At 36.6% G+C, this 13525-nt stretch overlaps 1 protein-coding gene across 8 annotated transcripts in view; it reads left to right on the forward strand.

Annotated features, from left to right (window-relative positions):
- DACH1 (dachshund family transcription factor 1) overlaps positions 1–13525 on the forward strand; it is a 378332-nt gene that overhangs the window by 267547 nt on the left and 97260 nt on the right. For 5 of the 8 annotated variants that reach the window (XM_060769404.2, XM_067466906.1, XM_060769409.2 and 2 more), the window contains one exon: positions 1648–1785. In XM_060769404.2, coding sequence (XP_060625387.2) covers positions 1648–1785 — 138 coding nt within the window. The remainder of the gene's footprint in view (positions 1–1647; positions 1786–13525) is intronic. The other 3 variants (XM_060769403.2, XM_060769406.2, XM_060769408.2) reach the window with 1 other exon arrangement.

Here is a 13525-nt window from a genome sequence, read left to right on the forward strand (position 1 = left end):
CATTAAATATTTATGTCGAATAATGTACTCCAATTAATGGAAAGAGTTAGATGACATTTTTCAAAAAAATATTTTGTACAACTTTACAAAAGCATAGTTATGTATACCTTTTGAACTCAAATCTTGGTAGTTGTACATGTGTCGTGTGGTACATTCCACATCCTTTCATAGGACTGTTTTCATAAGTTTTCTTGTTATAGGTACACCATTCAAGGTGAATAAACCTTGTTGATTTTGTAGGCGATGGTCTGTTGTGTTTCATGACTTCTGCCTCCAATAACTTATGCTTGCTAGTCACCCAATTGTGTGATTTACAGAGACCTCAAATAAGAAGGACAGGTTGCTTGCCTGTAACTGTATTTCTTTGAGTGGTTGTCTATGAATTCACACAGTTCTGCCCATCCTCCCCACGCAGCAGTCATGCCACTTCAGATCTCAATATGGGCTGCAACTGTGGCCTAGGAACTGAGGGGTTTTGTCGGTAACCAGGCCTTACATAGCCTCGAGATGGTGGGCAGAATGACAGTCAAATCTTTTCTGCCTAGTGATCTAGAAGGTTCCAAACAATGCTCCATGCCTGCGCAGATTGCCAAATTGTGTGAATTCACAGATGACCACTCGAAGAAATACAGTTACAGGTAAGTAACCTAACCATCTTCTGCGGTGTGTTTACTAATATCTAAATATTATCAGTGATAGTTTAATTTATTTCCATTTTTTTCCAAAAAGAAATGGTAGTGCTTTTCAAATTCTACAAAAGAACAGCTTTCAGTCATTATTCTATGACTTTAATAAGACTCTCTATCATATATGTACATAGTTATCCAAAAGAGCGTCAATGGAGCTTTGGTGCTTTTTGACTCTCCTAGGATCTTAGTAGTAATATTTAGAGTGAAATTCCTACCTTGGCAGAAAATAATAGATAACCAAACACCCCCTAGCATCAACTAATAGTTTTCATTACCTTTCATAGAGTATCTTAATCTTGTTTTGTTTGTGTATATGCATAATGGGGTATTACCCTCATCCTTACTTAATATCATAAGAAAAGATGGTTCTGATTTGTATGTATATATTTGCTTGTTTTCAGTGCCACAGCTTCTGGTCAAAAATACTGAAAAGACCATTGCTCTGATTGACATAGTCCAATGCTTAGAGAACTAAACCATGCCCCTTTCTGCAAAGACATTGTGATTAAGCCTCTGCTGCATTAACATTCCCTTGGTAACTTTGCCTGCCTTTTTTTCTTGCTTACCCTATATTACTAAATACACAACTTAGGTTTTAAGGTGTTGCAATGCTAGAAATCTGTGGACTGCTGGAGTACGACTCTAGAGACCAAGCTTCAGTTCCCCACTTGGCCATGGAAACCCATTGGGTGACCTAGAGTGATTCACACAGTCAACCTCAGAAAACCTTGTGATCAGTTTGCTTTAGGATCACCATACATTGGGAGGATTTGAAGGCAAGAAAAAAAACAAGGAAATTTTAATGAAAAGGACAGAGTGATGTCCTCATTCCTCCCCCACTTCCCCCATGAATACCCTTCTGGCTAGGGAGAATCTCATCTTTCTATAAAAAGGCTTTTATAAAATTAATTAGCAATTTTTCTTCTTTTTGTCATTTGTCTTCTCTCTATGGTGCTAGCAGCCGTCCATCAGAATGGTTTATCCATGAACCAGATGTTGATGGGTTTATCACCAAATGTCCTACCTGGTCCAAAAGAAGGAGATCTGGCCGGCCATGACAGTGGACATGAGTCAAAAAGAATGCACATGGAGAAAGGTAGCAGTTGTCTGGAATTGTTTATTATTATTATTATTATTATTATTATTATTATTATTATTATTATTATTTGAAAGGGACAAGTATCATTGCACAGACATTAATAATCAAGCGTTGCTGGGAATGCTCTAAAGCATTAATGGAAACATTCATGGAAGAGGGACACATTGCAAAATAACATAATTCAACAAAATAATGTAATTTCCTTTGTTTTGTGGGTGTACAAATTCATGTAGTATATTCATTATTTTAATAGTAGGAAAATTGTCCATATTATTGAATAATGTTGCTAGAGAGGGAAAATATTAGTGTTCTGTGCTTGAGGAATATTTTCTTGAGAAGTTTATTTGATGTAATTGATGCATGTCTGTAGTTGATCAAAGAAACAGTCACTTAAAGTCAACCACAGTGAGATAACAGTTGATGGCCATGTGTCGGGAAGGAAGAGAGGCTAAATTGCTTAGCTCTTATAACTATTAATAGTCTAAAATTAGACAGGCGGATATGATGTAATTTATTTTAAATTTAATCAGCCATCTGACTGAAAATATATGAGATAGATGAAGGTGTATTAGTATTTCTATTGATTATACCACCTTCTCAATAGGATTTAGACAGACTTGTGAAGCTCCGTATTTCTGAAAAGGAAACATTAACAGCTTCTCTTATTATTATTTTTTAAATTACAGAAACACATTTGAAGGAGGCTATAATTTTGTGTACATGACATATAGATTTTAAGCAACTCTCGTAGAACTGAGAGATAATGAGGCTGAACTCAAAGGCAACAGCTTGGTAGCAATGCAGGACAAATCCATAATAGCAAGAGCTGCAATACATCTGTATATAATAGCTAAAGCAGTAAAGATTTAAAAAGTGGACATATTTTGTGGCATAGTTTAATAGGTACAAAAGGTTCCCAGCTCTATCCTGCGCATCTACTATGAGATAGGGAAAATGAATTAAAATCTGGACACCTCCATTCTGGACAGGTGGTGTCTTTAATAAGATTACAGTAAAAATTAATGGGAACAACATTTCTTTTATACAAATCATTAATTTTGGTTCATTGCTCACACAACCTGTTATGGCTCCTTGTGTGCCCCCCACTTAGACCCCGCAAATGTTTTCCATGCTGAGAGTCTGATACAAACAGACAGGATGTAAATTTTTTAGAAAATGTTTCTGTTTAAGCCTGTTGAGGCTTATAGTATATCTATACTCCATCCCATTGAAATCCTAGTGTGAAATAGTTATACATTTTACATGGTCTCTGTTTTCAAAATGGAAGTTGGTGAAAATTCCTAGAAGTATCCCAAATGTATATTGCTTTGCAGTAATGAACCTACCTCCTGGTGGGACCTATTGCTATCGGGAGTGTAGAGAGTCTTTTCTGAAGCAGCCATTTTTTAGGTCACAGCCTTCTTTTGTCCCTTTCCTCTCCCCCCCCCCCCCCAACATACCTCCATCTCTGCTTTCTGAATTGGTTGTAAATATTCATGGGTTATCTAGATTTATAGCATATACTAAATTAAAAATTGTTTTCTGTCATGACTGCATTTATCATATCTCCTGAGCCAGCCCTGTAACTTTTAGCCAAACTTACCTGTATTAAAACAAGCAATTCCACTTACTGATATTTGCAGAGATTGTAATTATCTGTTTGCATCATTATGGACCTACAGTTCAGATATGCAATTTCATTTCTGACCACCTTTAATCATTCAAAATCATTAATCATTATTACAGGTGGAGAAATGAATGCAAACCAAATAGATGCAGGCATTTATATTCTTAGGATGGAAAATGCCTTGGCTGTATCACTTATCTATGGTTCGGGGGGGGGGGGGGGGACAGAAATTTTTAACATTAGTCATTAAGCATTTGCACATAACTCTGTTTTCTTCCAAGACACACGTATGCTAATCCATCAATTGGAGTTAAAATGACTTTTAATAATTGCAACTTTGAGCAGTTAGAAAAGCTGTGGTTCACACTCCTCCTACCTTTTTTAATTCAAGTATTCTAAGTTGCAGAAAAATGTTAATATCCAATCTGCAGTATATTTAAAAAGTTGAAAGGATTTTAAGGCAATAGCCACATTAATAATTCAAGACATGGTAAAACTTTTGGTAAACCCTAATTTTTTTTAATAATTGTAAACATGTTTTTGTCCAGCTATATGGAATCAGAAATAGATATAGATAGTTGATGTTTAAGTAGTTTTACAGATATTTGTGTTCAGTTGCATTAAATCAAGTATGTTTCGCTTTTTTGTGTTTCTCCGTCTCATAAAAGGAAGACATTGTTTCATATCTCTTTACTATTAGAAAAGATGTGGTAGCCAACCTGGGAGAGAGATTTTGAGATACCATAATGCAGTACCAAACTATCAATCATACTAGTATGTGTTAAGTACTATGAGGAGCTTGGCCATTGGTTGAGATTTCTTTCCCCAAGAGTTTAAATGACTGGATTTCCTCTTTCAACAAAGAAATTATATCTTTACCATGTGATCAACTCCTGCTGCTTGGGAGAATGTGAATTCAAGGAGTTCTGACATGTTGGAATAGTGCAGTGGATCTCAACCTGTAGGTCCGCAGGTGTTTTAGCCTATAACTCCCAGAAATTCCAGCCAGTTGACCAGCTGTTAGGGTTTCTGGGAGTTGAAAGCCAAAACATCTGGTGGCCCACAGGTTGAGAACCACAGGAATAGTGTATATATACAAAATTCACAAACTACCTACATCTTTTCCTCTTATTTTCAACTATCTGTACAAATCTTGCCCGGGAAACTTCCAGTGATGATGACTTAACTGAATAGTGTAGGTTGGCTGCCTATGACATGCTAATATCCTTGTGGTATATTCCATTGGAAGTGAAGGTTCCATGAACCTGCTCCAAAACCAAGTGGAAATTATGGAAACCTCTGCATTGCTCTCAAATCATTTTTACGATACACATCCTTTGTCCTTTATATCATTCACTCTATTCTGTTTTGAGTGTTGCAAAAATTAAAGATGGAATTATAGCACAGACTGTGGAAAAGGTTTTCGTATTAGGCACCAGTTACTATCAGGACAATTATGTTCAATTTCCTCTACATTTATTTCAGAAAATGTTTTAAAATACTCAAGATTGAAGTCATACGGTGTTAGAAATAATTTCTAACAAGATAGTTCTTGCAGATCTCTAATAAAAGAATGCTTATAGTATTTGGCCTATGCATTTTGTCCCCTTGTATATATTTTCATAGGGTTATCCTGCTTAGCTGGACATCATATTTTTAAAAAATAACAGCAAGAAAGCTGTCCTCGTCCATTTATATTTTTTAGATTTCCAGCAATTATAAAGAAATCCTGAATGTCAGTCTTCAGTTTAAACTAAATATTTTATCTACTTCTAATAAGAAGGATGTCTTTAGCCTAAAACTATGTGATCTTTTCGGTTGTCAGAAAGATACATTCACCAAGTTCATAATTGATACTTAAAATCATAGAAATTTTCCATAGGTGTTTTTCCCTTCAATAGAATTTTCTTGACAACTTATGCTAAATTTCTATACATTAACAATATCAGATGCACCATCACAGATCTTGATTTTTAAAATTGAAGGAAATTGCCTTTATTTACACAAACCATATGTGTACAACATTTCTCCCCCCACTAAAATGGAGAAAATCAATCAACCAAGTTCTCTCTTAATATATATGGCTCTTCCTAAACTGTCATATTCCCTGTTCGATTTTTTTTTGTTATTCCTCTGGGTTCTTTTTGTTAGAAGAGCAACAATTACTATTTGGATGTAACAGTAAACCATGAATGGAGATTGCCTGGTTAGTTAAAGTTACAGGTGAAGTCAAATAGGAGCAATTGACCAACATGCCTAAGTACTTTGGCTCTTTCATTTTAAGGCAGAATATTGAGCAGTTCTAGCTTTCTGGGACATATGAAGCATGCCATGGTTTAAAGTTTACTCATATATAACTTGCTGACTTTCATGAGTCATTTATACAGCATTGCTTTTCTTGTTGGATATGTGAAGACCAGTCAGTAGAAATCGTTATGCTAATATTTTCAGTACATTACGAAAAGATTTTGATTCCATTCATTTATTCTCTACATTCCTTTTCTTGGTATATTGGTTTCCCAATCAGATAGCTGATCCATACTTCCATTGAATTTAGAAATGTTTGTTAGAGTTATGTCCCATGAAATTATTTTTTAGAAGTTTGTGTTATCCATTCTTGAGAATCATGTTGTTGATAGAGTTTCATCACATCATGGAAGACAATTCACATTGTCACAAAAGCTAAAGTTGCATTTAGATAAAGGTGGATATTGGTGGGCATTAGCCACCATATGTTTATGGCTGATTGCAGGTTTTCCTGCTACCCTCGACCCATAGGGAATAATGGTAGGTGTTGTGGTGTCCCTCCTCCCTTAAGATTTTTATTATAGTTATAATTTAGTGATACTTCAGTTTTCTCTCACGGTATTTTGTCTATTTGTACCATTTTTCCAAATGGACACTGTAGATAGGCAATTATATAATGAAAGTAGTGATTTTTCCTAACCATCTACCTTCCTTAGGTAGAGTGGATTTTTCCAAAAAGAGTTTTAATACTTGAATGTGATGCTTAGGGGAAATTTTGGAGCCCACACACAGACATTCTGTCAGGGTTCACAACACATTAAAGGTACATTGTGCCATTTACCCAAGTGGACAGCATAGAATGGAAATTATGGAAATTGTGATTTTCTAAGCACCCATCAACTTCAGGTAACTTCAGGTAAGGCTAGCATTTGTTGAAAAAGTGTCCTTCACTTTGCTTCCCAGGAGAAAATCTTGAGCAGGATATGACCATATTGTGTTTGTGTGTGTATGGACTCATGATACCTGTTAGTTTGAGGACCTGTCTTTTTTAAGGAAACAAACTTAAATGGCTATAGCTTATTTCTGAGTGAATATGATTTTCTTTGAGATCTTCATTGAACTGATTGAAATAAGCTGGTCTGCCTTGTAAGTCCCAAGTTGTTATGTTCTTGTTGATTGTTTGTTTTCTGTATTGCTATGACTCTAGCCACTATGAAGTTCTGGGTTTTGTTTTAGGACTTCCTACATTAAGAAAAACAGGAAGATTAGGTTAAAGCAAAAAGATATTGTTAAAAATATACTCTCATTCTCGCAAAGCATGGAAATTCAGATTATCCCATTCTTAAATTAATCATATACTTTCAGAGTGTGCACATCTACAAGGAGAAGATATTTCTGTCTAGTTAAACGATAATTTTAGTAGTCTCATGCAAAATTATCAATTAATTTCTTTATATAACTTATTTCTCTTCAGATTCTTGTTAGGATGGGGTTTCTTACAAGTCCTCAATGTACTGCTCATTAACATAGTTGGTGATATGTCCAAAAGCAGGATGCATACTCCTTTGATGAGCCTGATTCCTAAGCTGTGATGAGAGAAGCAATCAACTGGATGAATGGTTTTGTGACTACATCCCGTGACATCTGAGTAAAACTTCATGTGACAAAACTGTACGGAATTGTAGATTTCACTGTACGGAATGACTACATTTTTATAAGTTCTAAAGACTTTTAATTGCAAAATAAAGCCAATATAATTGCACTACACAGCAATTGAGTAGATTCCCTGAGGATTCATTTTTGTACCATAAGCAATGTTACCTTTTTAAAATGGTTTGTTAGAAAATTCCCTGTTCCATTAATAGTATTCCACTAGACAGATTCTGTCTTAAAATTCTCTCAAGTTTATACTCCTTTCCCATCCTTTCTTACTTGCATTTTACACGCACAGTCCTTTTTCCCTTGGCTAAATACTGTTACCAGTTAAGGACTACACTAATAGCTCCCTAGCCTCTCATGCTTAGAGCAGTTTTAAGTCTCTCTGTCAACTTGGAATGATGCACTGCATTGTTCCAGACCTTTTTCTTTCAGGAAAAGTCAATGCGATAGTTTCACCACAGGTAACAGAACAAACTTTTGTATGTTAATCCACAGTGCAACATTTCTGGGTCAGTGGTTTAGAATAATAAAATATAGTTGCAAAGACAAATAATTTGCCCTATGTGTGGTTCAGTTTCACCCAAAACCTCTTTCAAGATCCATTTAAAAAAGAGTTTCATTTTCCCTGAAAAGTTTACTTTAAAAGATAGCACTTTCAATTGATGGGTTTTTTTTCCCTCTGTGTTTACACAGATGCGTTTTGCACCAGATAACCAGGCATTTTTTTGGATCCTCCAATTGAAACTTCCTGAAACATTTTGGATGGCCTTTTCTACTGGTATCTTATGGAACTCTTTCAGAATATTAAACAAGTACAATTGTTTTAACTACAGTGAAATTGACATATGAAGCTGAAAACTAAAAGTACCTTTCATGGGATTTTAAACACTATTTTCCTCCATATGCCATCCCAATTATTATTTAGATATTACATTCCTAATTTACTGTTAAGGTTGATTAGAATTCAAGCCTCTCAAAAGCATGCACCAAAGGTCTTGGGCTGTGGAAAACATTTTTATAAAATAATCCATTAATGCAGAGGAGTGCAACTAAATTAGTTAGCAATTTGCTGAGCATGAATTAATGAACAGAGCTTCTCCCAGCTCCCAGAGTTGTAATTTTCATAATAACCTCAGACCTTTATTTGGCAGGTTGTTTAGTTTTTTTCGTTTGAAGGTTTTCATTAGTCTAATGAGGACTATGCAAGGGCGAGCAGTCAGCACAATTTACATGGGGAAGCTATCATAATAAATGAAGCAATTTGAATAACACGCAAGGGTTTATGCAACAAGATAAGAAGAGATTGTAGAGTGAGATTTAGAGGTAACCAATACATTAGACCAACTAATAACTGAAGTAATCCCAATAAAAGGCTTAAGCGAAAGGAATGAAATTAATGATATATACAAAACTGTAATGATATGATACATGATTCATTAGATTAATAAAATAAGTGTTCAATTGTTTTTAGTGCTTTTAGCCCAAGCTTTGTTTGTATCAGGCACTTTAATTAGGATTGTTCACTGGATCCACTTGGCTTAGTTAAGTTTTAGACTGTAGCTGTTTTTTTTAATGATATTTCTTTCTCTTCTTATTTAATCTTTATAGGCCTGATAGTCATTGAATTAATTATATGCAATATATTCTGTATGGTGATGCTTTTTAAAAAGTAATTGCTTACAGTGCTACCTAAGTGGTGATTAAACTTTAGAAAAGAATACAAAATATCTGTTACTAAATTTTTCAAAATATATAGGTAATATTTAAAAATAGGAGAGGGAATCTAACCTTTTAAAGGAAAAAAAAGTCTTTTCCAACAAACTCATGGGCACCTTACATACTAAGAAATTCATAGGGTTTTGTGAATGATAGCTCATTTCACTACATTCTTCTTCTTTGGTAGCTTTTGATGTGTGTGCTTCCATTGATATGTTTACATTATAAAGTTTTCCTTAAAATGTCGGTGTTTAAGTATTCACTCCGATCTTTAGTTTTGTATGCTAGGCTGACTAACAGGCTGAAAGTTAAAAAAAGATCTTGAAGTAGACTGATACGGTCTTAACAATAGCTACCTTCCTTTTCCCCTTGACAAGCCTTTTTAAACAGATGGATATAGGACCTTGTTAGCAGACATGCCACCAAAATCAGAGAGAATTGCCATGTCCTGGTGGCAGTTGCGCAGAGAACATGGGGACCTGCCACCCCACACCCCATTCCATCTTGGCTTCCCCCCGCCTCCTCACATAGTGGGAAGCCTTTTTCAGCAGCTTGACCAATCTTTCTTTATGGAAAGACAGGGAGCCTGCCATTGTCCACTGTCAACATTTTTTCAGTGGCAGCAGCACTTCAACCACAAAGCCACCCCGGAAGAAGTTATCTGGGGTGTTATGGGAGCTATTGGGTTCCATGGCCAAAGACCAAAAATACTATCCAGCCACTAAAAATAAGATAATGTGAAGAGGTCTTTAAACTCAAATTCCAGTTCAGTCGCTAAATGGGCCCATACAGGATATCAGGGCAACAGAAACTGATGTGCTGTCAGATAAAATAGTTGCATGAGTGTCCACTATGGAAAGAAAAGTTTCATTTATTTTATGTACACTATGCACAGATAGGCATGCATTCCGTTTGTCAGCAAGAAATTTAGAATAATTTTTGAGATCAGGTTTTATTGGCTTTAGCCAATGAATTTATTTGTAGTAAGAACTGAATCACCACTTCTCTATGAAAAAGGTCACCGTTAATTTTAATGCCATTGTTTCAGTTTTCTTCTATAATAAATGATTACTATCCCAGAGGGGAAAAAACACAGTCATAATCAGAAATCCAAAAGCTTGGTGTAGCTAGGCAAAATGTTCCTAACCAACACCTCTATATGGGAATGAAAAATGGAGCAGTGTGATCCTTCTAACCAGATTTCATTTAACATTGTTTCTAAAATGAAAAACTTTTATTTATTTATTTACTCTACTTATATACCGCTGTTCTCAGCCCGAAGGCGACTCAGCGGTTCACAACAAAGAACAGCAGAAATTCAATGCTCCAATATAAAAACAACAACACATTACACACTTAGTAAACAATTACTACAAAAACCATTCACTAGCGTCTCATCACTAAGGACATGATCCGGATTCGTCATCCATTGTTCCATTCCTATGTCATTACATTTCATTGCACTAATTCTTCGAACGCCTGCTCAAACAACCAGGTCTTCACTTTTTTGCAGAATGCCATGAGAGATGGTGCTAGTCTAATGTCTGTGGGAAGGGCATTCCACAGCCGAGGAGCCACCACCGAGAAGGCCCTATCTCTCGTCCCCACCAGCCATGCTTGTGAAGCAGGCGGGATCGAGAGCAGGGCCTCCCCGGAAGATCTCAAAGTCCTGGTGGGTTCATAGGCCAAGATGCGGTCGGATAGGTAACTTGGGCCGGAACCGTTTAAGGCTTTATAGGCCAACGCCAGCACTTTGAATTGAGCCCGGTAGCAGATCGGTAGCCAGTGGAGCTGGTACAACAGGGGGGTTGTGTGCTCCCTGCGTTCCGCTCCTGTTAGAATCATGGCTGCCGCACGTTGGACTAGTTGAAGCTTCCGAGCCGTCTTCAAGGGCAACCCCACGTAGAGAGCGTTGCAGTAGTCTAGACGGGATGTAACCAGAGCGTGGACTACCGTGGCCAAGTCAGACTTCCCAAGGTACGGGCGCAGCTGGCGCACAAGCTTTAAACATGCATTCTGCCACTCTGACAATAAAATTCAATATCATCATCATCATCATCATCATACTCATACTCATATGCTATATCTTGGAGACTGTGGATTATACCAGTCTGGAAATAGCCAATCCTCATTATACCCACTTTTGGTGGTAGGAGGTAGAAATGAAAACTTATTTTCAAACTTGTTGTAACAGCAGAATAGATGGAAAAAATGTTCAGAAATACTTTTAAAATGACCCAAAAGCATGTTACTTGAGTATTAAGAAACCTTGATGAGAAGAACCCTTTAAAATACTCTACAGTTCGGAACTTATTTGGTGCAAACATTTTCTGCATAAAAAAGCACTTTCCCCTCAGCACAGAGACATTTTTTTAAGATGGGAATTTCAAAATTAAGCACTTGATTCTTTGCAAAAGGCATACATGGGTGTTTTGCACAAAAACAACATATCCTGGGAACAGCATTTTCTGTACAAAAAATATGACTATGCAAAAGCACATTTTTGGAAGGTTTATACTTAAAAAATCTAATGAGAATAAGTCCCAAAATAGTGAAAAGGTGTTGAAGTTTTTTGTTTTCAAGCACTTTCTCACTGTGGGAGAAAACTTGGTCAAAATTACTTGTTGTTTCCTTCAAGAAGAAAATAAGCGAATAATTATATCCCTAAGCAGCCATGCAATTTATCAAATGATAGAAGCCTTTACATGGGATGAAATAAACCAGGGAACAAATGGAAGGTATCTGCCGTAGGGAGAAACATATTTCAGGCACTATATCTACTTACTGGCAAAAAAAACAGAGAAGTAAATATAAGATATTTATCGAGAGCAAATCTCTCTTTCTTAGAAAACCTGATACCCAGACCTACCAAAAACAATGTACTTGTTCTCTGATACTTATTAGGGGTTTCACCCCAAATTATACTTAAATTATAGTTCCAAAACACCATTTAGGTATTTCAGAATTTTTGTTATCACAGGGTTTTTTTATGTTAGAGGATGTAAAGAATAAAAAAGAGCACTCCATTCTCCTTTATACCCCATAATGCTGACCAAACACATGCATTTCTCTTCCCTCTATGGGAAAATAATCACATACTTAACTGTTGCAGCCCCCCCCCCCCCCCACAGGTATTCTTTGAGTGGGGAACTGGCGAGGTGTTTGATTTATCTTCATAGTGAGATATGGAAAGATTACATTGTCAACAAATTTCTGCTAAGTTCCTTAAGAAGTCTCAACCATTGAGATGTTTCTCCTGCTATCCACTATGGATTTGGTCACTATGGATGGTGGAAGCATATATCACTGTCCACAGAGACCTCAGAAAGACATACACAGACATACGGTGCCTGTATATCAAATTAACAGAATGCCAGCCAGATACTATAGAGCAGTGGTTCTCAACTTGTGGGTCCCCAGATGTTTTGGCCTACAACTCCAAGAAATCCCAGCCAGTTTACCAGCTGTTAGGATTTCTGGGAGTTGAAGGCCAAAACATCTGGGGACCCACAGGCTAAGAACCACTGTTATAGAGCTTTGCCTGGAAATAAAAAAGAATGTAGACACTTGGATAGAAAGGAGTTCCTGACAAACGGTGATAGAGCAAAATGTTGCAAAATCTAGTTTTCAAATTTTCTTGCGTTCTATCACATATCTTGATGAGGCCAGATTACCAGAGTTGCCGTAAAATTTATTTTTTCAGGCTGAATAATTTGGGGCTTCATTTTGTGGGCTGCTATATGGGATCCAACAGCTATTAAGACAATGGTCACCATGCTTCAAATAAGTCTTGAGCTGCCATCCTCAAATGTTTTGAAGCAACCAGAATAGCCTACTTAATTTGAGAATGGGATTAATGATGCAGTTCTCAATCATGCTGCCTTTGCATGTCTCCTCACGTGTAAGTGAAGTAATTAGAATCCAGTAGAATTATGCTAATTACAAGAATAGCTCCTGTTAGAAGCATTCTTTCAGAGCACGATCTAGCATCTATAGCTGTAAGACCAAAACGTGTCCCTTTCCATAGAAGATGTAATTTCAATAAAGCTAACCGGAAAAAGTTTACAGAGAAGCTGAAAGCAGCTGTTTCTGATATAGAACCTTCTATAGAAGGCTATGACTTGTTTGTAGAAACTGAAAAGATCCTCGAGGATCTCAGTCCCTAGAGGGTGTCATAGAAGCAACCTAATAGGCATAAATGAAGAATCGCTAATTCCACTCCAGGAATACCTCGGATCATACCTCAGAATCCATTCAGATGAAACTATAGCAGCAGGCCACAAATTATCTACAGCCATAACTAATGCTAAGAAAGACTACTGGATATAGCTGCTTGAAAATCTTGATATCTCTAAGAGTAGTCGTAGAGCCTGACAATTGTTGAGAAGCCTGGATAATGGTCTTCTGATTAACTGTGGATATGCAAACGTAACACTCTGTAAACTTTCAGGTTTAGGAGCGATGACAACTGGTGGGTTTCAAGTTCTA

Source organism: Anolis sagrei, chromosome 3, assembly GCF_037176765.1.
Source record: "Anolis sagrei isolate rAnoSag1 chromosome 3, rAnoSag1.mat, whole genome shotgun sequence".
In the NCBI taxonomy this organism is placed as follows: domain Eukaryota; kingdom Metazoa; phylum Chordata; class Lepidosauria; order Squamata; family Dactyloidae; genus Anolis; species Anolis sagrei.